The 23,983-nt window shown below is 45.1% G+C and overlaps 1 protein-coding gene across 2 annotated transcripts; it reads left to right on the top strand.

Annotated features, from left to right (window-relative positions):
* The first annotated feature begins 6,097 nt into the window (after positions 1-6,097).
* MCRIP2 (MAPK regulated corepressor interacting protein 2) lies at positions 6,098-22,810 on the top strand. Of its 2 annotated transcripts, none has more exons than XM_087728674.1 (5): positions 6,098-6,435; positions 6,679-6,787; positions 17,517-17,644; positions 20,388-20,489; positions 21,802-21,836. In XM_087728674.1, exons 1-5 carry the CDS (start codon positions 6,381-6,383, stop codon positions 21,819-21,821), a joined length of 414 nt encoding a protein of 137 aa, XP_087584800.1. In that variant the 5' UTR covers positions 6,098-6,380; the 3' UTR covers positions 21,822-21,836. The 2 variants fall into 2 exon arrangements, with proteins under 2 accessions (XP_087584800.1, XP_087584799.1); XM_087728673.1 differs by lacking the exon at positions 21,802-21,836 and adding an exon at positions 22,389-22,810 and having other exon boundaries at positions 6,104-6,435.
* Positions 22,811-23,983: the final 1,173 nt, after the last annotated feature.

Genomic DNA, 23,983 nt, shown 5'->3' with positions numbered 1-23,983 from the left:
TAATCTTCCAGCACATTCTTCTCACCTATGACCCAGACATTAAATCCATTTGTAGGTCAATCCTTAACTTAAGCAAGTTGGGTTTGCAGCAGGGCATGGACGTTGCACACCCGGAGGGTGTATTTTAAGGACGAAAATGCTACGGATCTCTCTCCCAGGAAAACATTTTCAAGCACGTATCTGGTATATTTATTTATTTATTGTTAAGGGAACATACACTCTGGAGTGGTGGCTGTGTTAGAGTTTTGGAATGGAGTGACAATGTTTCCTTGGTACTGAAATGGCTTTCATGTGTTTATCAACCTAAGAATTCGTTTCTTTCCTTCTTTTTAAGCTAACTTGATTCACATTATTCCCCACAGTCAATGCAAGAGTGAAATCAAATCCCAGCAGTATTGTTGCTTAGAAACTGGAAGTGCAAAGGTATTAATCACTAAGGATAGCTTCCCCCGCCCCTTCCTTCCTTCTTTCCTTTTTTCCCCTTTCCCTCCTTTTCTTTTCCTTCCCTCCTCCCTCCCTTCCATTCCTTCCCTTCCTTCTTTTTCTTTCTTTCCTTTCTTTATCTCTTTCTACCTCCCTCGCTTTCTCTTTTCCTTCCCTTCTTCCTCACTTCCTCCCTCCCTCCCTTTCATTCCTTCCTTCCCTTTCTCCCTTCTTTCTCTTTCTTCCTTCTTTCCTTTCTTTCTTCCATCCCTTTCTCTTTTTCTTCCCTCCTCCATCCCTCCCTCCCGTTCCTTCCTTCCCTTTTCCTTCCTTCCTTCCTTCCTTCCTTTCTTCCTTCCTTCCCTTTTCCCTTTCCTGCTTTTTGTAGTTTCTGTGTGTTTTTATCTTCTTTGTAAAAACCTTTAACAAAGCCTTTAAAAAAAAAAATAACTACTTTGTTTTTCAAAAAAAAAATGGGAGAAGAAAGGGCCTTGCTTTCACTCTCCAGGTTTAAAATGTCTTGACTCTACAGTGAGATGAAAGATCGGTGATCGAAAAATTGAAAGTCCCTTTGCATCCAATATTAGCTTCTGCAAAATGAAGAAAGCAACTGCTTTCCTAGAAGGAGGGGGCACTGAGAGCTAGCTAGCTAGCTAGCTGCAAGAAGAAATTTATACTTTCCCCAAAAGTAGATTTTTTTACTATTATTATTATTTAGATTTTTATCCCGCCTTTATCATTTTTATAAAATTATTTTTATATTTATATTTACTTATTTTTTTTTATTATAAAAAACATGCCTAATGCCCCTTGTTCCTATTTTCTCCATAGAAACAATCCTGCATGTGCGTTGGCATGAGAGAGAGAGCAAGGGACTGGCCCAAAGTTACCCAGCCGGTTTTCACGTCAAAGGCAGGGACCAGAATTCAACATCTGCTTTCTAGGCTAACACCTTCACCATTACACCATCCTGCCTTTCTAAGAACTCTCGAGGTCCGTGATGGCGAAGCTGTGGCACGGGTGCCAAAAGTGCGGCCTTGCCTGTTTGTCTTCCGGGTTTCTGGCGTGCATACGATCAGCTGTCCTTAATGCATGTGGCAGTGCCGAAAACCAGCATGCATATGTATGCTGGCCAGTTCGTTATGGGGCGTGCATGCATGCCAGAACCTGGAAATTCGGCTTTTCCACAGCGCGATCCCTTTGTCCATGTGGCAGTGCCCAAAACTGGCTTGTGCATGCCCAGCAGCCAGCTGATCATCGGGCACGCATATGCTCAAGAACCCAGAAGTTCAGTTTTATAAGAGTGTGGCCCTGACGAATGAGTGAATGCATGTGCGCTTTTTCCGGGCGACCTTTTTGGCACTTGGTGCTGAAAAAGTTCATCACCGCTTCCCTAAGTTCTTCTCTATAATTTCTCTATAACTGAAGAAGTAGAACCAGCGAGAAGTGAATTTAGATTTCCGGTCGACTTTGCTTGTCGGAAGGTTGCAAAAGACGATCCCATGACCCCGTGGATGGGTGGGGAAACTGCAGCCGTCATAAATATGAACCAGTTGTCAAAAGTCTGAATTCTGATCACGTGCTGCAACGGTCTTAAGTGCTGTTGGAAGAAGTATCCTTCTGGGTTCAGTTCCAAGTGGAGAAAATGACATTGGAAATAATGGAGGCTGCTTGGAAAGATGGTTTAATGGTGGACAGGATCGCATGGCTTGAGCTCCTGAACAGAAAAGGGGGGGGGGAGTGTCACATGCTTCCAGATGTTGGGTTAAGAAGAAGAGAGAGCGAGATGCTGAAAGTTTCTGGCTTTATACTCTCTGTTCGGCCCCACCTCTCTGTTTCCTGTTCCCGTGTAAGAAATATATTCTGATTGGTCGTCAGACTCCCGCGGGGCCATGCAGGGGCAACTCTCTAGGCTGTGTTTTGAGTCCAAGTTTGGTTGTGTTTCCAAATGCCATGTGGTGAGTTTATGTTGAAGGCTACTCCTATCTTTGTTATGTAGAGTAGATTAGCTCAGAGCCCCTAATGGCCCATTGAGAAAGGTGGGGGCTATTAAGAGTGAGCCTGTTTCCTTCCTAAAAAACATGTTTCTGCATTTCTGATCCAGGGAAATATAATAATCTGCCTTTTCAATATTTCCCAGGATATTTCATTTTTCTAGGAGAAAGGTAGGCTCTAACTCCCTACAGGGTGAAAACAGTCATGAATTAATTTTTTTCCCCAGTGCTGTTGTAATCTTGAACAGTCTCTAAACCCACCAAGGATTACCTGTACAGGTGGTCCTCGACTTACAACAGTTCATTTAGTGACTGTTTGGAATGACGGCACTAAAAATAATGTCTTAAGCTGCATCCCCAGGATCATGTGATCAGAATTCAGGTTTTTCTGGCAATGGGCATGTATTCACAATGGTTGTAGATCCTCGGGAGCCATGTGATCACTCTTTGAGACCTTCCCAGCTTACTTCCAACAAACCAAATCAATGGGTGAAGCTGGATTCGCTTAATGGCTGCACGATTCACTTAACAACGGCAGCGATTTGCTTAGACTTCACTTTGAATAAATGGACTTTGAATAAATAGACTTATTCTAAGTTTATTTATTCTAAGCCTCTTTATTCAAATAAACTGACAATCAGTTCATTGCCACTTTGAAGGTACACTAATCGGCCTACATTAAAAGAAAATGTTAACCACCAGGGTTAAAGCTTATGAAATTAAAGCTCACTTTAATAACCTCCCAGCTTAGCAAAGGGAATTCTAATTCCAGCGGCGGTCATAAATCGAGGACTACCTGCCTTCAAAACACATCACTGGATCACCAAGGCAGAAGCGTCGGTGCCAAAATAATGAAGCTGTCCAAGAGATAGACATGAGGCAGTCTTTGAACACAAAAAGCAAAAGATTTCTGCGTGTTCTTAAAGCAAAGCCATTCGCGTAACTTAAACCGTGTGAATTTTATGACTTTTTAAATCGCAACAGCAATTGACACGTCGTCAGGTCTGCAGCCATCTTTTCTTTTGGATCTTTGGTCTGCTACACTTTCTATTATTCTACTATGCATTTTCAATCGTGGGAAAATGGATTGTACGGAGTTAGATGCTATGTAGCCATAACAACATTCTTTCTAGAAAGCCAAGGTCATCCTTTGTCTTTGAACCTCTGCACCTGACCGGAATTGGATGGGTGGAAGCTGCCAGCATGGCAGTGGGAGATTCGACCACGTGATGGGCTGGTGGGTGTGGGGACAAGATCTTGAACTTTCAACTGGGAAGCTTTCAGATTTGGGTTTTCCCAGATGTGCCAATGTGGCTCTCTTAATAAATTGGAACTTTGAGGAATCCTTTGCCTTGGGCTCTGATTTAATTTTGGATGCTCTTGGAACCCTGACACGTTTATAAATATTTTGATGTAATCACCAGTCTCTGCTTTAGTGAGCAAAACAACGGTAAGTGTTTTGTGCTTTGAGTTTCATAGGCTATGGTTCATGAATGAAACCATGTATGTATTTAATGTATAAGATTTATAAACTACCGCATTCCAGAGGGTAAAAAAATAGCAGATATTAAAATAAATATTAAAAAATAACTGCAAAGAGTAAAACATACTGTATTAAAATGTATACGTGCTATTTATTAAAAGTATGTATATATTAAAAGTATGTATATATATACATATACATATACATATACATATACATATACATATACATATACATATACATATACATATACATATACATATACATATACATATACATATACATATATAGTTCGATCCTAGGTATTTCTTCTCTGGGCACAGTGAGAATATATCTGCTGAACAAAACTCCACATTGGCAACAGGAAGAGCATCTGGCCATTAAATACTCTGCTTGCTCCATTCAGTTGCCCAGACTATCTATCTATCTATCTATCTATCTATCTATCTATCTATCTATCTATCTATCTATCTATCTATCTATCATCTATCTATCTATCTATACATACATACACACACACACACACACACACACCTTATATACACACATTTATATATACTGTTGTTGCCATGTTATACTTTTTTGTTTTGTTCCATGTACTTTGCAACCAATAAGAGGATTGTTTCTCAACCTTGACCATTTGAAAAGATTGTTTCTCAACCTTGACCATTTGAAGAGGTGCAAAAGTGCACACATCTTAAAGTCGGCTGGGGAATTCTGGGACTTGAAGTCCACCCTTCTAAAAATTGCTGAAGTTGGCAAACAACTGCAGAAAAGGGTAGCCAAGTCATACAGGCACAGACTTCAGAGGATAATTAGAACTGCAGAAAAAACAATGGCTACCAACCTGTCTTTCATTGAGGACCTGGGCACTGCACCAGTCAAAAAGAAGGCTGTGAAAATATCTACAGACCCCTCGCATCCTGGACATGAATTGTTTCAACTCCTACCCTCAAAACAAGGCTACAGGGCACTTCACACCAGAACAACTATGCACAAGGACAGTTTCCCCCCAAACGCCATCACTCTGCTAAACAAATAATTCCCTCAACACTGTCAAACTATTCACTAAGGCTGCATTACTATTAATCTTCTCATCGTTCCTGTCACCCATCTCCTCCCACTTGTGACTGTATGACTGTAACTTTGTTGCTTGTATCCTTATGATTTATATTGATATTGTTTCCTACTATGATTTGATTGCATATTGCCTATGACTATCATTAAGTGTTGTACCTTATGATTCTTGATGAATGTATCTTGTCTTTTTTGTACACTGAGAGCATCTGCACCATGCTCTTGTGTGTCCAATCACACTGGGCCAATGAAGAACTCTATTCTATTCTATTCTATTCTATTCTATTCTCTAGTCTTTCCCAATTCCATTCCATTCTATTCTATAGATGAGATGGGCATCCAGCAATAGCTTGTTAGATGCCCATCTCATCCATAATGGCTAACCATGTATATATTGTAAAAATGAGAAATTATGAAACAAAGAGGAATATGTTTAAGACAACATGATGTAAAATGGAAAACCTGAAATTAGAAAAAAGAAATAGAAAAAAGATAGATGATAGATAGATGATAGATAGATAGATAGATAGATAGATAGATAGATAGATAGATAGATAGATAGATAGATAGATAGATAGATAGATAGATAGATAGATAAAGGAACGTGATGGCTCAGTGGCTAAGACACAACTTGTCAATCAGAAAGTTCAGCAGTTCGGCGGTTCGAATCCCTAACGAGGGAACTCCCGTTACTTGTCCCAGCTTCTGCCAACCTAGCAGCTCCGGACAGCGCTGGCTATTCGGCTTTGAAATGGAGATGAACACAGCCCCCTAGAGTCGGGAACCACTAGCACATACTGTGTGTGCGAGGGGAACCTTTCCTTTTGCAACAAATGAAAAAAAAACATAACACAACAAATAAATAATAAATACATAAGCAAATACATAAATAAGTAAGCTTGCAACGGGCTGCCCTGCCCCTCTTTATCTCGCGATTGCCCGGGCTCGGAACCCACGTGGGAACGTCACGGGAGCCGATCCAGGCAGGCAAGCTCCCACGGGGCGCCTCCCTTGCGCAACCCAAGCCTGGAGTCCCGGCCAAAAGCGCTCGGCGCCTTTAAAAAAGCGCAGCCACGAGGGTGGGGAGGGGGGCGTGCTGGAGGGAAGCTCCGGCTGGCCGGCCCTGCGCTGGGCGGCCTTAAAGGGGACTGGCGCCTTGTGGCCGGCCAAGTGAAAATCCCAGGCCGGCGAAGGGAAGTCTCTCTATCTCTCTGGCCGTCTCCCTTGGGGTCCTGCAAGCGGTGCGGGGACTGTGGCCGAAAGGCGGGGCGGCCCTCCCCAACGGGAGGAGCCTCTTTCGAACCCGGCTCCCGGGAAATGCCCAGCAGGGAGCTGGATCCCCTGCCTTAGGATCGGGAACACTTGAGCGCCTGGCCAGCCTTGCTCCGGCGGAGGGGACGCCGATGATGTACACCATTACCAAGGGCCCGAGCAAGCTAGCCACGCAGAGGAGGACAGGTAAGGCAGTACCCCGGACCACAATGCCCATCATCCCCAGCCACCAGGGGGAAGATCGGGAGCCGCGATCCCCCCCCATCTAGGAAAATCTGCGAGCTCAGCCCTTGCTCGTTCTGCAAAAGGCGCCCACCCCTCCTTTAATTGCATCCCCCCTCCCATCCCGGACGGGCTGTCAAGTGTCGGGCCGTTCCGCAGGCCCAGCCAGGTGTCCGGATCGCGCCTCTCTCTCTCTCGCCCCCGCAGGTCCCACGCAGCAGGTGGAGAGCAAATTGGTCGATCTGAAATGCCGGCGGCCGCAGCAGCAACAGCAGCACCAACAGCAGCCGGAGCTGGGCTCGTGGCCCCTTGCAAGGTGAGGCGGGGGTCCCGTGATGGTAGGGGTCGTCCAGGCCGGCGAGGCAACCCCGCGGCGGCGAGAGGACGTCCCCCCTCTGCCCGGTGACCTTGCGCGCTGCTTGCCCGCAGGCTGGCTCCGCCGCCCGCGGTCCCCTTTGCCCGGGGCGGGGGGCGATGGGTGGAGGCCAGAGGGTCGCCCCTGGACGGCCAGGCTGGTCCGGGTTGGGGTCTCGGGCAGAGCGGCTGGCAGCCTCCCCGGAAGGGAAGTGGAGGTGACCTTGTGGGGAGGCTGCCTGCTGTCCTTGTGGCCACATGGCTCCCAAGGGGCGGGGGGAAGAGGGAGGAGGGGGGTAGGGGGTGTGGTAGAAGGAGAGGGGGGGTTGCCCGCCCCCCACCCCCTCCACCCGGCGGCTATCACCCCCTCCGAGCCACGTGGCTGGCAAGGACAACCCGCTCCCACGTGCCGCCTGGAGGGAGGGGAATCTCCTTTGGGGGAGGGAAGGGGGAGTAGGCAGGTGACGTCAAATGATGTCATGAGATGAGAGGTGGGGGCAGGTGCCCAGCAGGCAGCCTTTGCCCTAGACTAGAGAAGGGCAAGGCAGAGGAGAAGAGGTGTGTGTGTAAGGGGGGGGGGTGCAGGAGCATGAAGGAGGCGGGCTAAACCTGTTCAATGCCCGCCTTCCTTAGGCTACAATTTTAGGGAGTTGCAATGGATTTGTCATGCATATATGAGATAACAGATCAAAGATCCCACGCTTTTGGAACATTGAAGCTATGGTGGCATAAGGAGTGATTTTCATAATGTGGAAGGCCAAATTCCTAGGAAGGGATAACAAATATAGGGGGGGCAAAGAAAAGTTGTTTATTTTTAAATGAATTAAAGGGGGGGGGATGTAAAAGAAATATGAAAGGAGATCAATATAGTTGAAGTTGGAAGATAAGAATTTCACATACTGTTTGTATTATTATTGTTAATGGGGTTCCAAAAAGATTTGACCCAGTCAATGCAATATCCACAAATTATGTGTGTTTATTACTGGAAAATTAAATAAAAAAACCGATAACAGATAAAAGCATAAACATGATTTTGAATACATGAAAGGATACAAATGAAAAGGACAGGGAGGGTGGGCACGCTGGTGCGCTTATGCACGCCCCCTTACAGACCTCTTAGGAATGGGGTGAGGTCCATGGTAGGCAGTCTAAGGTTAAATTTTTGGGGGTTTGGGGAAGAAACCACAGAGTCAGGTAGAGCATTCCAGGTATGGGCCCCTCTGCTGCTGAAGGCATATTTTCTGCAATTGGGCGGGGAGGAGATGCTGAGCACTGGGGCTCTTTTGCATTCCTTTGGGTGCCCCGGCACACTCTTAACAGTAACAGAGTTGGAAGGGACCTTGGAGGTCATCTAGTCCAACCCCCTGCTCATGCAGGAGACCCATACTAGGGATTCGAACCGCTGACCTTTCTGATCAACAAGCTCAGTGTCTGAGCCACTGAGCCACCCAGCAAGGCTGTCTTTGCTCTTCTGGGTACTTGGCTTGGATAACTCCCCCCACCCCCCAGATGGAGGAAAAGGGATGTTCTCAAAGTTAAGGTTAAGAGAGGTGGACTTCAACTCCCAGGATTCCTCAGCCAGCGTCTAGACTCCTGTTTTTCAACCATAACAGCTTTAAAGATCTGTAGGCACTGGCTGGGGAATTCTGGGAGTTGAAGTCCACTAGACTAGACAGTGAGGGATGCGGTGGCTCAGTGGCTAAGACACTGAGCTTGTCGATCAGAAAGGTCGGTGGTTCGAATCCCAAGCCCTGCGTAATGGAGTGAGCTCCCGTTACTTGTCCCAGCTTCTGAAAATGCAAGTAGAAAAATAGGGACCACCTTTGGTGGGAAGGTAACAGCATTTTGTGCACCTTCAGCATTGAGTCATGTCGGCCACATGACCATGGAGACGTCTTCGGACAGCGCTGGCTCTTCGGCTTTGAAACAGAGATGAACACCGCCCCCTAGAGTCAGGAACGACTAGCACATATGTGCGAGGGGAACCTTTACCTTTATCTTTTAGACTAGACAGAAGTAATTGGATGGCTAATTGCAGAGATCTTTTGTTCAAACGTATTCGATTTTGGGTTTATATGCTGTCTGCTTGGATTCACAGGTAGCCCTTGATTTATGACCACAATGGAGCCCCAAATTTCTGTGGTTAAGTGAGACATTTGTTAAGTGAGTTCTGCCCCGTTTTATGACTGTTCTTGCCACACTTGTTAACTGAGCCCCTGAAGTTGACAAGTTAGTAACCCAGTTGTTAAGTGAATCATGGCAGGGGTTAAGTTAGTAACCACGTTGTTAAGTGAATCTAGCTTCCCTTTTGACTTTGCTGGTCAGACAATCACAAAAGGGGATCAAGTGACCTTGGGACACAGCAACCGCCTTAAAAATGAACCAGTTGCCCAGCCTCTGAATTTTGATTATGTGGATGCTGCAAAGGTTGTAACTGTGAAATATGGCCATAAGTCACTTTTTTTCAGTGCCATCATAACTTTGTGCGGTCACTAAATGAATCATTTAGTGAGTCGCGGACTGCCTGTGGTATATAATCCAGCCTGAAATGGAAATGCAACCATTCAGCCTGTTGGGCTAAGCAGGACAGAGTTTTGGAAATAGTGTTGGAAGTGGTGAGTTTGGAAGGATTGAGGATGGAAAAAAAATTCACTCCAACGTAGCCCATTTTGTACAAATATTTCTCGAATTATGACAATTTGGGAACAGAATTTTCATTTCCAAGCAAGGCAAGTTGTTTAGTGAGTAATGCCACCGTTGTTAAGCAAAACCTCTCCAGTTGCTAAGTGAATCATGCAGTTGCAAAGCAAAACCAGTGACCCACCCCCCAATTTGCTTGTGGGAAGCCAGCTGAGAAGGCCACGCATGACCCCGGGATCCTGCAACCATTTGTGAATAATATGCCAAATGCCATACCCCCGAATTTTGAATCGCGTAACTGTGAGGATGCTACAACAGTCATAGGGTGCAAAGACTGGTTGCAAGTCCCTTCCCCCCCCCCGGTACTGTTGTAACTTTGAACCGTCGCTAAACGAAGGATTGTGAATTGAGGATTATCTGTGCAAGCTTTGAGCTTCACCTCTTAATCTAGGAAACTCCCACTTGTTTATTTCCATTTTGAACATGTGCTGCAGCCTGAAAAATGTTTGAAAACCCCCAAAGTTGGTCACCACCATGCCGTAATATGAATTGTTCATTTATTTGGGCACAAATTGATAACCCTGGCGTTGCCCAGGTATTTATTCATAGGGGGACAATGTCCGGTCCAAACGTAATTTCTAATGTTGGATTTTCCCCCTTACCAAAGGGAGCCCCCATGTGGAGTACTGTAAAGCCATTACCATGGCAACTCCACTGCTGTTCAGTAGAAGCCATCTTACGGAAGCAGTACAGTAGAAGTTGTTTGAAGGCACAACAGGCTGTATCTTTACAGAACACACACATTGAGGGGTGTTAGGGGTGTTTTATCCCCACAGTATTTGTTTCCAGAGAGTAAGTCATCTGTGTACCAAGTTTGGTTGAAATTGCTTGAGGCGTTCCAGAGTTATGCTGGAACACACAGACACAGACACACACACACACACACACAGACACACACACACACACACACACAGAGCCATTTATATATAAGTATAGATTGTTGGTTCGATGAACACAACAGTTGTGCTTTGGGTAATTGGGGGTAAATTATAGCATGTGTTAAACTATTTTGTGGTTGAAAAAAAATCCCACAGGTATAGAATTTGTTTGTGGTGAGAAATGGATCCACCCTTGAGTTTACCTGATACTGCCGTTTGCATTACACAACTGCATTAATTTTGATTACGCAACTACAATACTGCACAGGTAGTCTTTGACCTACCACAGTTCATTTAGTGACCATTCAAAGTTACAACGGCACTGAAAGTAGAGACTTCCTGATCTTTCTTTCCACACTTACGACTGTTGCAACATCCCCATGGTCACGTGATTTATATTAGGCTGTTCAACATCTGACTCATATTTGTGACGATCCCAGTGTCCCGGAGGTGGGGGGGGGAATCCCCTTTTGTGACCTTCTGACCCGCCAGGTCAACAGGGAAAACAGATCCTCCTCACAACCGTGGGACTGACTTAACAACGGCAGCGATTCACGTGGCAAGGGAAATCGTAAAACGGGTCAAAACTCACCGATCTAATGCCTCGTTTGCTAGCTAAATTTTGGGCTCGATTGTGGTCGTAAGTTGAGTTTGGGTTCAAAATCCTTTCTCCACGCCTCAAAGGGCCCTGAAAAAGTAGACAATACTATTTCCCTGGGTTTAGAAAAACCATTTTGTGTTGCGAAGCAAATTATCACTTTGCGTTATACATGGCTTGAAGTCCAGGCAGTGTTGGTTTAGTTTCTGGCTGGTTTGGATACTTGCAAGCCCAGCCATTGTTAACTCTTCCCCCTCACGCTTCCATTCCATTGTGTTCGATTCTCTGGCGAAGTCCCTGCAATTTTTTGGGCCACATTTTTCAGAAGACATTTGCCATTGCCTCCTTCCTGTGGCCGAGAGAAAGTGGCTGGCACAACATCACCTAGCTGGTTTCATGCCAAAGACAGGACTAGAACTCACCATATTTTTATTTTATTTAGTTTGTCAAACATGTAAAAGATAACCGGTATAAGCATAAACATAAAGATAAACACAGTAAACGGGTACGAATAAATGGAGACAGTAGGACAGGGATGGTGGGCACGCTGGTGTGCTTATGCGCGCCCCTTACAGACCTCTTAGGAATGGGGTGAGGTCTACAGTAGACAGGTTAAAATTATGGAGGTTTGGGGATGCAAAAACAGAATCAGGTAGTGCATTCCAGGCATTGACCATTCTGTTGCTGAAATCCTATTTTCTGCAATCGAGTTTGGAGCGGTTTACCTTGAGCTTGTATCAGGGTGAAATTCAGCAGGTTCTGGAGAACCGGTAGCGGAAATTTTGAGTAGTTCAGAGGACCGGCAAATATCACCTCTGGTTGGCCCCAGTGTGGGGAGGGAATGGGGATTTTGCAGTATCCTTCCCCTGCCATTCCCACCAAGCCATGCCCACAGAACCGGTAGTCAAAAATTTTGAATTTCACCCCCCCGGTTTGTATCTATCATTACCATAGCTGAACTGCTTTGAAAATTCAATGTGTTGTTGAAGCGCTGTGACCATCTTTGCTAAAATAAAAGACTTTTACGCAAGACCGCGAAGGTAATCCACCTACTTGGAAGATACTCAACCTCCCATTGACAAAGTTATCTTCCTTTTGGTCTATATAATTTATGGTCCTGTGTATTTACTTATGTAGCAAGAGTCCAAAAAGTGCTTCGTAAATCTTTCTTTGCTTAATAGCAGCATTTGCACAACACATGTTAAATGATGTAACAAAAATTAACCCATTTTCTGGCTAGGAAGAGCTTGAGGGAGCATGAACTAACCCAGGGGACACCAAAGCACACACCCCCCTCTAAAACCAAGATCCTAAGCCAGAAAATAGTTGGAAAGTCTGAATTAGATGCTAAAACTAGAGAGAAATTAGCTTTTGCCATAAACAGCAACTTTAAGGTGGTGGATTATATATAAATTCACTTAGCTGCATTTGAAGGATTGGCTTGAACATGGTTAAGGGAATTATAGTTTTCTTTAGGGGTCTACATTGGTGAGAATATGCTGGAGTATATAGAAATCCTGTGGGCTGAATTGGTATAAAAAAACCTAAGATATGATTGGCTAATTTATGTTGTATAAGCCTAGCCAACTGTGAGCCACTAATCCATGATGTGTCTTAGTGCTTTTGTGTACAATCTGCAAATGTGGCATGTTTAAGTAATCACGTTTAATGCTAAGTTAAGACTATGGTACCATTGTATGATAGACATCGTTCAAGTGGCAGTTTGCAAAGTTTACTCTTTCTATTTATGCACAAGATTCTAGACCTCGTGGAGGGGTAAAAAAAAAGATATCTGGCCATTGCAATGTTTAGGCATGGAAAGGGGACAGAAAACAGTGCAATTCATCCCCCCCCCCAAATAAAAACTTTTATCTCAAAGTTTATTTAATCTATCTATCTATCTATCTATCTATCTATCTATCTATCATCTATCTATCTATCTATCTATCTATCTATCTATCTATCTATCTATCATCTATCTATCTATGTGTACGCATGTGCGTGTGTTCCAGCATAACTCTGGAATGCCTCGAGCAATTTCAAACTTTGTACACAGATTACTTGCCCTCTGGAAACAAATACTGTGGGGGTAAGATATCCCTAATACCCCTTGGGGGAGAGTGTTCTGCTAAGATACAACCTGTTGTGCCTTACAATGGCTTCTACCGTACTGCCGTAAAATGGTTTCTACAGTGCAGCACAGTAGAGTCACCATGGTAACGGTTTCACAGTACTCCACAAGGGGGCTCCCTCTGGTAAGGGGGAAAATCCATCATTAGAAATTAGGGTGGTATCACCTTTCTTGATGCTTCTGGGGACACAGGGAAAAGATTTGGAACTAATTTGACTATCACTAAGTGTTGCATCTTTTTATTCTTGATGAATGTATTTTTTTTATTCCCCTTATGTACACTGAGAGCATATGCACCAAAGACAAATTCCTTGTGTCCAATCATACTTGGCCAATAAAGGATTCTATTCTATTCTATTCTATTCCTATTTCCTATTCCTACTCTACTCTATTCCTGATTCTCTATTACTATTCTATTCCATTCCATTCCTATTCCTACTCTACTCTACTCCTTATTCTCTATTCTATTCTATTCCATTTCCTATTTCCTATTTCCTATTCCTACTCTACTCTATTCCTGATTCTCTATTCTATTCTATTCTATTCCATTCCATTTCATTCCTATTCCTACTCTACTCTACTCTACTCTACTCTACTCTACTCTACTCTACTCTACTCTACTCTATTCCTTATTCTCTCTTCTCTTCTCTTTTATTCCATTTCCTATTTCCTATTCCTACTCTACTCTATTCCTTATTCTCTATTCCATTCCATTCCTGTTCCTACTCTACTCTACTCTATTCCTGATTCTCTATTCTATTCTATTCTATTCTATTCTATTCTACTCTATTCTATTCCGTATTCCGTTCTCTTCTACCGTACTCTACTCTAATTTAATTGCTGTCGAAATCAAGGCTTTGGATAAATAAAGGATTAGGATAAATAAATATCAGGACAACGCTGGGTTATCAGTTGGTAAAATATATAATTTGGGCCGGGAAGGCACCAGAGTGAGGTCAGAGACGCACATCAACATAGGTGCGTTATCGATCCCCTTTGATTCATTTCCTGCATTTCCCAACTTGTTGTGTCTCTTTCAGCTTTGGTGCTGGCCGTTTTTTTTTTACAATGACCGTTTGTTCTACTGACCTTGGGAAAAATGCGTGTCCAGTTGCAAGGAGAATTTGGGAGAGGGCCTGGATGGGTTCACAGAAGGAGGAGGAGGAGGGGGGTTGGGAAGGCAGAGTAAACAACATGTGACTTGCTTGATGTTGTGGAAGTGTGATCAGGTGGAAGAATGTGCTCATATGGCATTGGACTCCTGCCCCAGAGAACTTAGAAACTGGGACAAAGTCCAGAATCTCATTCTAGATGGTGACTTACATATGCTTGAACAAAAGGACAAACATTATTAGTAGGAAGAGGAGTAGAATTAGCCACCTCTTCATTCAAGGAATGCGGATAGTCCTCGACTTAAGGCTGTTTCGCTTAAGGATGGGCTCAAATTAAAAGAACTCACGTTTGAGGAATGCCAATGTAGGTTGAATTCTTATGCTTGTGAAAGTTCTCGTTTGCACCAATGCAAGTTGTAAGCCCTCAACGTACAACACTATAGAATAGAATAGAATAGAATAGAATAACAGAGTTGGAAGGGACCTTGGAGGTCTTCTAGTCCAACCCCCTGCCTAGACAGGAAACCCTACACCATTTCAGACACATGGTTATCCAACATCTTCCTAAAAACTTCCAGTGTTGGAGCATTCACAACTCCTGGAGGCAAGTTGTTCCACTGATTCATTGTTCTCACTGTCAGGAAATTTCTCCTTAGTTCTAAGTTGCTTCTCTCCTTGATTAATTTCCATCCATTGCTTCTTGTCCTGCCCTCAGGTGTTTTGGAGAACAGCTTTGCTCCCTCTTCTTTTTAGCAATCCCTGAAATATTGGAACTCTGCTATCATGTCTCCCTTGGTCCTTCTTTTCATTCAACTAGACATACCTAGTTCCTGCAACCATTCTTCATATGTTTTAGCCTCCAGTCCCCTAATCTTCTTTGTTGCTCTTCTCTGCACTCTTTCTAGAGTCTCCACATCTTTTCTACATCATGGCTACCAAAACTGAATGCCGTATTCCAAGTGTGGCCTTACCAAGGCCTTATAAAGTGGTATTAACACTTCACGTGATCTTGATTCTATCCCTCTGTTGATGCAGCTTAGAACTGTGTTGGCTTTTTTGTTGACTTTGTTCAGAGACACTTAGAAGTTATGACATCACAGGAACAAGTGACTTGTTTCTGTGATTTTCACACTTAATGGTCATTGCAGCATCCCCACAGTCCACAGGATTTTTGGCAACTGACTTGTATTTATGACGGTCGCAGCATCCCGGGGTGGCATGTTCCCCTTTTGCGACCTTCTGACAAGCAAAGTCGATGGGGAAGCCGGATTCCCAACAAAGCGACTAACCTAAGATTCACTTAACGACTGCGGCAAGAAAGGTCAAAAAATGGGGCCAACTTGTTTAACAAATGTCTCGCTTAGCGACAGAAATTTTGGGCTCGATTGTGTTCGAGGACCTGTACGTAGAGTAGAAAATACCTATTGTATTGACCTGAACTGCAAACCTGTGAGGTTGGAGTTTGCAGATTCTCAAAAGGAAGTGAGAATTAGATTAGATTAACACAGTTGGAAGGGACCTTATAGGTCATCTAGTCCAACCCCCCTCCTAGGCAGGAGACCCTACACCATTTCTGACAGATGGCAGTGCAGTCTCTTCTTGAAAGCTTCCAGTGATGAAGCTCCCACAACTTCTGAAGGCAACTTCTGTTCCATGGGTTGATTGTTCTCACTGTCAGAAAGTTCTTCCTTATTTCCAGGTTGAATCTCTCCTTGACTAGTTTCCATCCATTGTTCCTTGTCTGGCCTTCAGGTGTTTTGAAAAATAGCTTGACCGCGTCCTCTCTGTGGCAGCCCCTCAAATATTGGAAGACTTCTATCCTATCACCGCTGGTCCTTCTCTCCACTAGACTAGCCAGGCCCAGTTCCTGCAATCGTTCATCATATGTTCTAGCCTCCAGTCCCCTCATCATCCTGGTTGCTCTTCTCTGCATTTTTTTCTCACGAACGCTTCCAGTCCGGATTCACATCCAGAGCTTCATTAGGAATTCCAAATCAGTTTGGGTCTGGAAGTGCAATTCCAAAGTGATTTTCTGCAAATTCCGTGCCCCTTCAAAAATGGTTCTGGTAGAAGAGGAGTGAGTGGGAGGCAAGGAGCCTCCGATGTGATGTGTGATTGTTTTGATTTTTAAACCCAGGGATTCTCCTTTGATTACGGCTCCACTCCGTCTCCTTTGAAGGCTGATGCAACGTTCCACCCATCCTGTGCCAAAGATTGTGGCTCTTTCACTAATCTGACTCAGGATTAGGAAAGATTATAAACGAACTGTTAAATCCTTGGGACCAGCCAGTGCAAGAATTAGCTTGGATGATGAATGGTCAACCTTTCCTCATATATATATTCTATTCTATTCTATTCTATCCTAACCTGTCTTATTCTATTCCATTCCTTTCCATTTCCATTTCCATTTCCATTATTCTATTCTATTCTATTCTATTCTCTCCTCTCCTATCCTATATTCCATTCCATTCCATTCCTTTCCTTTCCATTTCCATTTTCCTATCCTATCCTATATTCCATTCCATTCCTTTCCATTCTATTCTATTCTATTCTGTTCTGTTCTTATTCTATTCTATTCTATCCTATCTTATTCTATTCCATTCCTTTCCATTTTCATTTCCATTCTTCTATTCTATTCTATCCTAACCTATACCTATCCTATTCTATTCCATTCCTTTCCATTTCCATTTCCATTTCCATTATTCTATTCTATTCTCTCCTATCCTATCCTATATTCCATTCCTTTCCTTTCCATTTCCATTATTCTATTCTATTCTATTCTATTCTCATTCTCATTCTCATTCTCATTCTATCCCATTCCATTTCCATTATCCTATCCTATCCTATCCTATCCTATCCTATCCTATCCTATCCTATATTCCATTCCATTCCTTTCCATTATTCTATTCTGTTCTGTTCTATTCTTATTCTATTCTATCCTATCCTATTCTATCTTATTCTATTCCATTCCTTTCCATTTTCATTTCCATTCTTCTATTCGATTCTATCCTATCCTATCCTATCCTATCCTATATTCTATTCCGTTCCATTCCTTTCCATTTCCATTATTCTATTCTATTCCATCCCATCCCATCCCATCCCATCCCATCCCATCCTATCCTATCCTTCTATTCCATTCAATTCCATTTCCATTATTCTCTTCCCTTCTCTTCTCTGAACAGCCCTTAAACAACAGGTTCGTCAGTCCAGGAGCACCCGCATTCCTAACGGAATTAAATAAAACCCTCTTCTCCTCTCTTTTGTCTTCGCAGCCCCCTTCCCAAGCTTGTGTTCAACAGGGTCAATGGAAAGAGACCCCCGTTGATGATCTCGCCCCCCACAACCATAGAGGAAAACTACACCGTAGCTCACGAAGAAAATGTCCGGTTTGTGTACGAAGGTAAGCGGACTCTGGGACAGGAGTCTTCAAGGGTGGCCAATGAAAGAAGTGTGGACTTCAACTCCCAGAATTCCCCAACTCCCAGCACGTGGGCTGAAGGATTCTGGAAGTTGAAGTTTGAAAAATGCTGTTCTAGGAGGAAGCAAAAACACTGATGGATCCCCGATGCCTTGTTGCTGTTGAGTTGTATGCAGAGGTTGTATTCAGCCAGGTTCTGGAGAACCAGGAGTGGGAATTTTGAGAGTGAGGAGGGATTGGGGATTTTGCAGTATCCTTCTCCTGCCACGCCCACAAAGCCATGCCCACAGAACCTGTAGTAAAAATGTTTGAATTCCACCACTGGTTGTATATATCAGGAGGCTGTGAATTCGCTTTAGGTAGAGACAGATATTTCTCTCTCTCTGGGCACAATGAGAATGTATCTGCTGAACAAAAACTCCGCACTGGCGACAGGAAGGGCACCCGGCCACTTATTTAGGGTAAGGAGGAGGAGAAGAGAGGGGGCGGTGGGAAAGAGAGGGGAAGAAGAAAGGAGGAAGGCTGAGGAGGGAAAGGAAGAAAGGATAACACAGACGAAGTAAGGGTGGGGAATTAAGAGTAGGAGAGAGGGTAAAAAGGAGGAGAAGGGAGGAGGAGTGGGGGAAAGAGAGGGGAAGAAGAATGAAGGAAGGATGAGGAGGGAAAGGAAGAAAGGGTAACGCAGAGGAAGAGAAGGAAGGAAGAGTGGGGGAAAGAGAGGGGAAAGTGGAGAAGAAGAAAGGAAGGATGAGGAGGGAAAGGAAGAAAGGGTAAAGCAGAGGACATAAGGGAGGGGAATTAAGAGTAGGAGAGAGGGTAAGAAGGAGGAGAAGGGAGGAGGAAAGAGAGGGAAAGAAGAAAGGAGGAAGGTTGAGGAGGGAAAGGAAGAAAGGGTAAAGCAGAGAACATAAGGGAGGGGAATTAAGTGTAGGAGAGAAGGTAAGGAGGAGAAGGGAGGAGGAGTGGGGGAAAGAGAGGGGAAGAAGAATGAAGGAAGGATGAAGAGGGAAAGGAAGAAAGGGTAATGTAGAGGAAGAGAAGGAAGGAAGAGTGGGGGAAAGAGAGGGGAAAGAGGAGAAGAAGAAAGGAAGGATGAGAAGGGAAAGGAAGAAAGGGTAAAGCAGAGGACATAAGGGAGGGGAATTAAAAGTAGGAGAGAAGGTAAGAAGGAGGAGAAAGGAGGAGGAAAGAGAGGGAAAGAAGAAAGGAGGAAGGTTGAGGAGGGAAAGGAAGAAAGGGTAATGCAGAGGACATAAGGGAGGGGAATTAAGAGTAGGAGAGAGGGTAAGAAGGAGGAGAAGGGAGGAGGAAAGAGAGGGAAAGAAGAAAGGAGGAAGGTTGAGGAGGGAAAGGAAGAAAGGGTAAAGCAGAGGACATAAGGGAGGGGAATTAAGTGTAGGAGAGAAGGTAAGGAGGAGAAGGGAGGAGGAGAGGGGGAAAGAGAGGGGAAGAAGAAAGGAGGAAGGATGAAGAGGGAAAGGAAGAAAGGGTAATGTAGAGGAAGAGAAGAAAGGAAGAGTGGGGGAAAGAGAGGGGAAAGAGGAGAAGAAGAAAGGAAGGATGAGAAGGGAAAGGAAGAAAGGGTAAAGCAGAGGACATAAGGGAGGGGAATTAAGTGTAGGAGAGAAGGTACGGAGGAGAAGGGAGGAGGAGAGGGGGAAAGAGAGGGGAAGAAGAAAGGAGGAAGGATGAGGAGGGAAAGGAAGAAAGGATAAAGCAGAGGAAGTAAGAGGGGGGAACTAAGAGTAGGAGAGAGGGTAAGGAGGAGGAGAAGAGAGGAAGAGGGGGGAAAGAGAGGGGAAGAAGAATGAAGGAAGGAGAGGAGGAAAGAAGAAGGCAGAGAAAGGAGGTTGAGAAGATAGAAAGTTGTTGCAGCATAGGGTGGCAAGAAAGTGATCCAAACTGTGTTCTATATATGTGTGTAAAAATGAGTATAGAGATTAACGAGGAATAGACAAATGTTAAATAGCAATTATAATAATGTATACCTATGAATGAATTTGAAAGGGAAAAGATTTAAAAAAAAACTATTTGCAAAAAAAAAAGAAGAGGTCATCAGCCGTTGTTCCCCCTGATTTTTTTCTTGCCAAAAGACACAAATGAAACCAAGACAACCACAGCGCGACAAAATCAAACTTTTTTGACTTAACGGTTTTTTTATGGAAGGGGGACCATCCATCAGCGTGGGGACCCTTTCAACAGGTGGGTCCTTGACTTACAACCACAACGGAGTCCAAAATTCCCGTTGCTAAGCAAGACAGTTGAGTTGGCCCCATTTGGCGAGCTTTCTCGCCAAGGGAATCCCTGCGGTCGATATCTTAGTTACTTGGGGTGTGTGTGTGTTAATCAGTGTTTCTCAACCTTGGCAACTTGAAGATGTCCGGACTTCAACTCCCAGAATTCCCCAGACAGCGAATGCTGTCTGGGGAATTCTGGGAGTTGAAGTCCGGACATCTTCAAGTTGCCAAGGTTGAGAAACACTGGTTTAAGTGAACCTTAGTTGGAAGGTTACTAAAGAGGAATCACATGACAAACCACCACCACCCCGGGACACTGCAACCCATCGTAACTACGAGTCAGTTGCCCAACGCTTGAATTTCGATCGGGACCACAAGGGATGCTGCAACATTCGTAAGCATGACGCTTTTTTCAGTGTCGACGTGACTTTGCATGGTCACTAAATGGACAGTTCTAAGTTGAGGACATCCTGTACGTTCTTTTCTAGCTTGGCAACAAGTGGAACAGCAACTGGACAGTCGAGAGCAGGGAGACGGTCGATCTGGCCCAGTACAATACACAGAGAAAACACCCACTCCTGAATTGAAAGGTGAGTAGGGAAACGATCCATTCCCAAGCCTTTACTTCTCCCTAAATCCAGGAAGAAGCAATCTGGCTGGGGAATTCTGGGAGTTGAAGTTCCACCCGCATTAAAGTTGCTAAGGTTGAGCAAAAGTGCTCTACAACATAGGAGAAATAGCAAGAGCAAGAGCCCTTAGACTTATATCCCGCTTCGCAGTGCTTTACAGCTAGAAGAATCAAGAGTATTTGCCCCCAACAATCTGGGTCCTCAGCTTAACGACCTTGAAAGGATGGAAGGTTGATGGGTCAACCTTGAGCCGGTGGGACTCGAACTGCTGGCAGCTGGCAGAATTAGCCTGCAATACTGCATTCTAACCACTGGATGGATGGATGGATGGATGGATGGATGGATGCAAGGAAGGAAGGAAGGAAGGAAGGAAGGAAGGAAGGAAGGAAGGAAGGAAGGAAGGAAGGAAGGAAGGGCAATAGCAATGGCACTTAGACTTATACATCACTTTACAGTGCTTTCCAGCCCTCTCTAAGCAGTTTACAGAATCAGCCCCTTGCCCCCAACCATCTGTGTCCTCGTTTTACCCACCTCAGAAGGATGGAAGGCTGAGTTCAATCTGGAGCCTGGTGAGATTTGGACTGCCAAATTGCAAGCGCCGGCAGTCAGCAGAAATAGAGGCAACTGGACTTTTTGGTTTTTCGTTGGAGAGGTTTTGCTTTTCATCCAGGAAGCTTCTTCAGCTCTAACTGGATGGTGGGGAATGGAAGGATTTATACTCCTTGCAGACAGAGCTGGTCATTTGAATCCTTTTAGAGAGTCCTTGAAGCCACTTGGAGGTTTGTCTACATCCTCAGGGAGTTGGGCAAACTTTGCAGAGACTGCCTGGAGCTGCTGAAAAGGAGTGTGTTGTGGAGCTCTGCTTTCTGCAGGATGTTTTCTGCCTGGAGTCCCTTCTTGTTGAACACAAGAAGGCTTCACACTCATTTGCACTACTCGGGTGACCCTAAGGAAACAGACAAACCTCCATGTGGCCTCAAGGACTCTCCCAAAGGATGCAAATGACCAGCTGTCTGCAAATCCTTCCATTCCCCACCATCCAGTCAGAGCTGAAGAAGCTTCTTGGATGAGAATCGAAAAGTCTTTAAAAAAAAACCTGCAGAAAATCCAGCTGCCTCTTAAAAAAGCACCTTTGGGACAACCCTGACCTGGATGCCTAAGAAACTCCACAGCCATTTCATAAGCAGAGTTTCTCACCCCTGTAAAAATTCCCCAGCCAGCAATAAAAACTCTATTCTGGGAGTTGAAGTCCACCTGTTTTAAAATCGTTCAGGTCAAGAAACATGGCTCTGAAGCAGAGGTGCGATTCACTTATCTTCCCTACCGGTTCGCAAATGTGAGCGCGCTCGCATTTCGCCACGTCTGCCCGTGTGTGCCTGTCACATCCATGCATGTGCACCATCATCTGCGCATGCGCAGTGCTCGCACATTTACGTCGGGGCGGGTGGGTGGAGCCTCCCGCAGCCACCGCTACTGAAGAGCCAAGGTGGCGCAGTGGTTAAATGCAGCACTGCAGGCTACTGCTAGATCAGCAGTTCAGCGGTTCAAATCTCACCGGCTCAGGGTTGACTCAGCCTTCCATCCTTCCGAGGTGGGTAAAATGAGGACCCAGATTGTTGGGGGCAATATGCTGACTCTCTGTAAACCGCTTAGAGAGGCCTGAAAGGCCTATGAAGCGGTATATAAGTCTACTGCTATTGCTATTGCTATTGATTCTCCCGAACCGGAGAGAACTGCCTGAATGCCACCTCTGCTCTGATGGTTGGGTGGAAAGAAATGACACACTTAAACAGCTTTGCTTTGTGGGGAAATTTGCAAATGTCTAACTTTTCCTCTCCCCACCCCCCCCTTTTTTTTTAGATTTTGTTCCCATTGACCTGGAAGATTGGTGGGCTCAACAATTCCTGGCCAAAATCAAGAATGGCTCTTAAGGAAGGCAGGAGAGGCTGCTCCACAAGAGAAATTTTTCAATTTCACTCTTAAGAAAAATGCAGGCGCCTCGGAGTGCAGCGAGTACCGGACAAATGGAGGGGGAGGGGGCCGGCGGGGCACGAAGTTGGCTGCTCAGCTGGCCTTTGAAAATGCTGAGCCGTTCCACTGCCTGGAAGAAGCCTGCAGATCACACATTGTGGGAATGCTGGGGTGCCCAGGGAGGGGGGCACGTGGGGGGCATTCTCCTCCTCCCTTGGGCCTGGCACCCAGCGCCGAGTCCATTTTTGGCCCCGGAGCCTAGACTGTGTGTTCACAATAAACACGTCGACCCTGCCAGTGGTACAAAAGGCCTCTTGCCTGAAAGGAGTTTTCTTGGGAGGGGTTTGGCCTCCCTCCCCCAAGGACATTTCTCTTGGGAGCGAAATGCCAAGGAGAGGCAGGGGAGGGAAGTTCGGGCTTGCTGTTATTCAGAGCTGCCAAGATGAGGCATTGGGGAAACATCCAAAGACCCAGCTTTGTCAAGGATATGGGGAATATAGCCCAGCGGTGTGATTCAAACTTTTTACTACTGGTTCTGTGGGCATGGCGTGGCTTGGTGGGCATGACAGGGGAAGGATACTGCGAAATCCCCATTCCCTCCCCACTCCAGGGAAAGGATACTGTAAAATCCCCATTCCCTCCCCACTCCAGAGGAAGGATACTGCGAAATCCCCATTCCCTCCCCACTCCAGGGGAAGGATACTGCGAAATACCCATTCCCTCCCCACTCCAGGGGAAGGATACTGTAAAATCCCCATTCCCTCCCCACTCCAGGGGAAGGATACTGCGAAATCCCCATTCCCTCCCCACTCCAGGGGAAGGATATTGCAAAATCTCCATTCCCTCCCCATTCTGGGGGAAGGATACTGCAAAATCCCCATTCCCTGTGTAGGGCAACAGGAGAAGACTGAGCCGATCAGCCGGGAGACAGCGAATAGAGCCAGCCATAGGTGGCATTTGCCGGTTCTACAAACTACTCAAAATTTCTGCTACCAGTTTTCCAGAACCGGTCAGAACTAGTTGAATACAACCTCTGATACAGGCACAGGAGATAGCAATAACATTTAGACTTTATGTCATCCTCTTCTTTAATGACCCCCATCATCCCTTGCAGGGTGAAGTCTGGGCAACTGAAGTTTTTACTGACCGGATGCCTTGCTTATCTCCGATGAGGAGTTACATATATTCAGCAGATATATTTTCATCGTGCCCAGACAGAGCAATATCTGCCTCTACCTAGGATCAAACTCACAGAGTCCTGATTGTGAGGCGAGAACTCTGCCTCTAGGCCACCGTACCACTGTAGCATTTAGATTTTATATATTGTCCCATAATGCTTTCTTTACCGCACTCTGTGAGCAGTTTACAATGTCGGTCTGTTGCCCCTGACAATCCTGGTCCTCATTTCGTCGACCTCCAAAGGATAGAAGGAAGCGTCGACCTTGAGCCGGTCAGGATTGAACTCCAGGCTGCGGGCAGAGTTT

Source organism: Thamnophis sirtalis, unplaced genomic scaffold (assembly GCF_051295495.1).
Source record: "Thamnophis sirtalis isolate CommonGarterSnake01/CBP01778 unplaced genomic scaffold, rThaSir2_p1.2 scaffold_14, whole genome shotgun sequence".
Lineage (NCBI taxonomy): Eukaryota > Metazoa > Chordata > Lepidosauria > Squamata > Natricidae > Thamnophis > Thamnophis sirtalis.
Note: the sequence above shows the minus strand (reverse complement) of the source record. Positions and strands in the feature narration are given on the sequence as shown.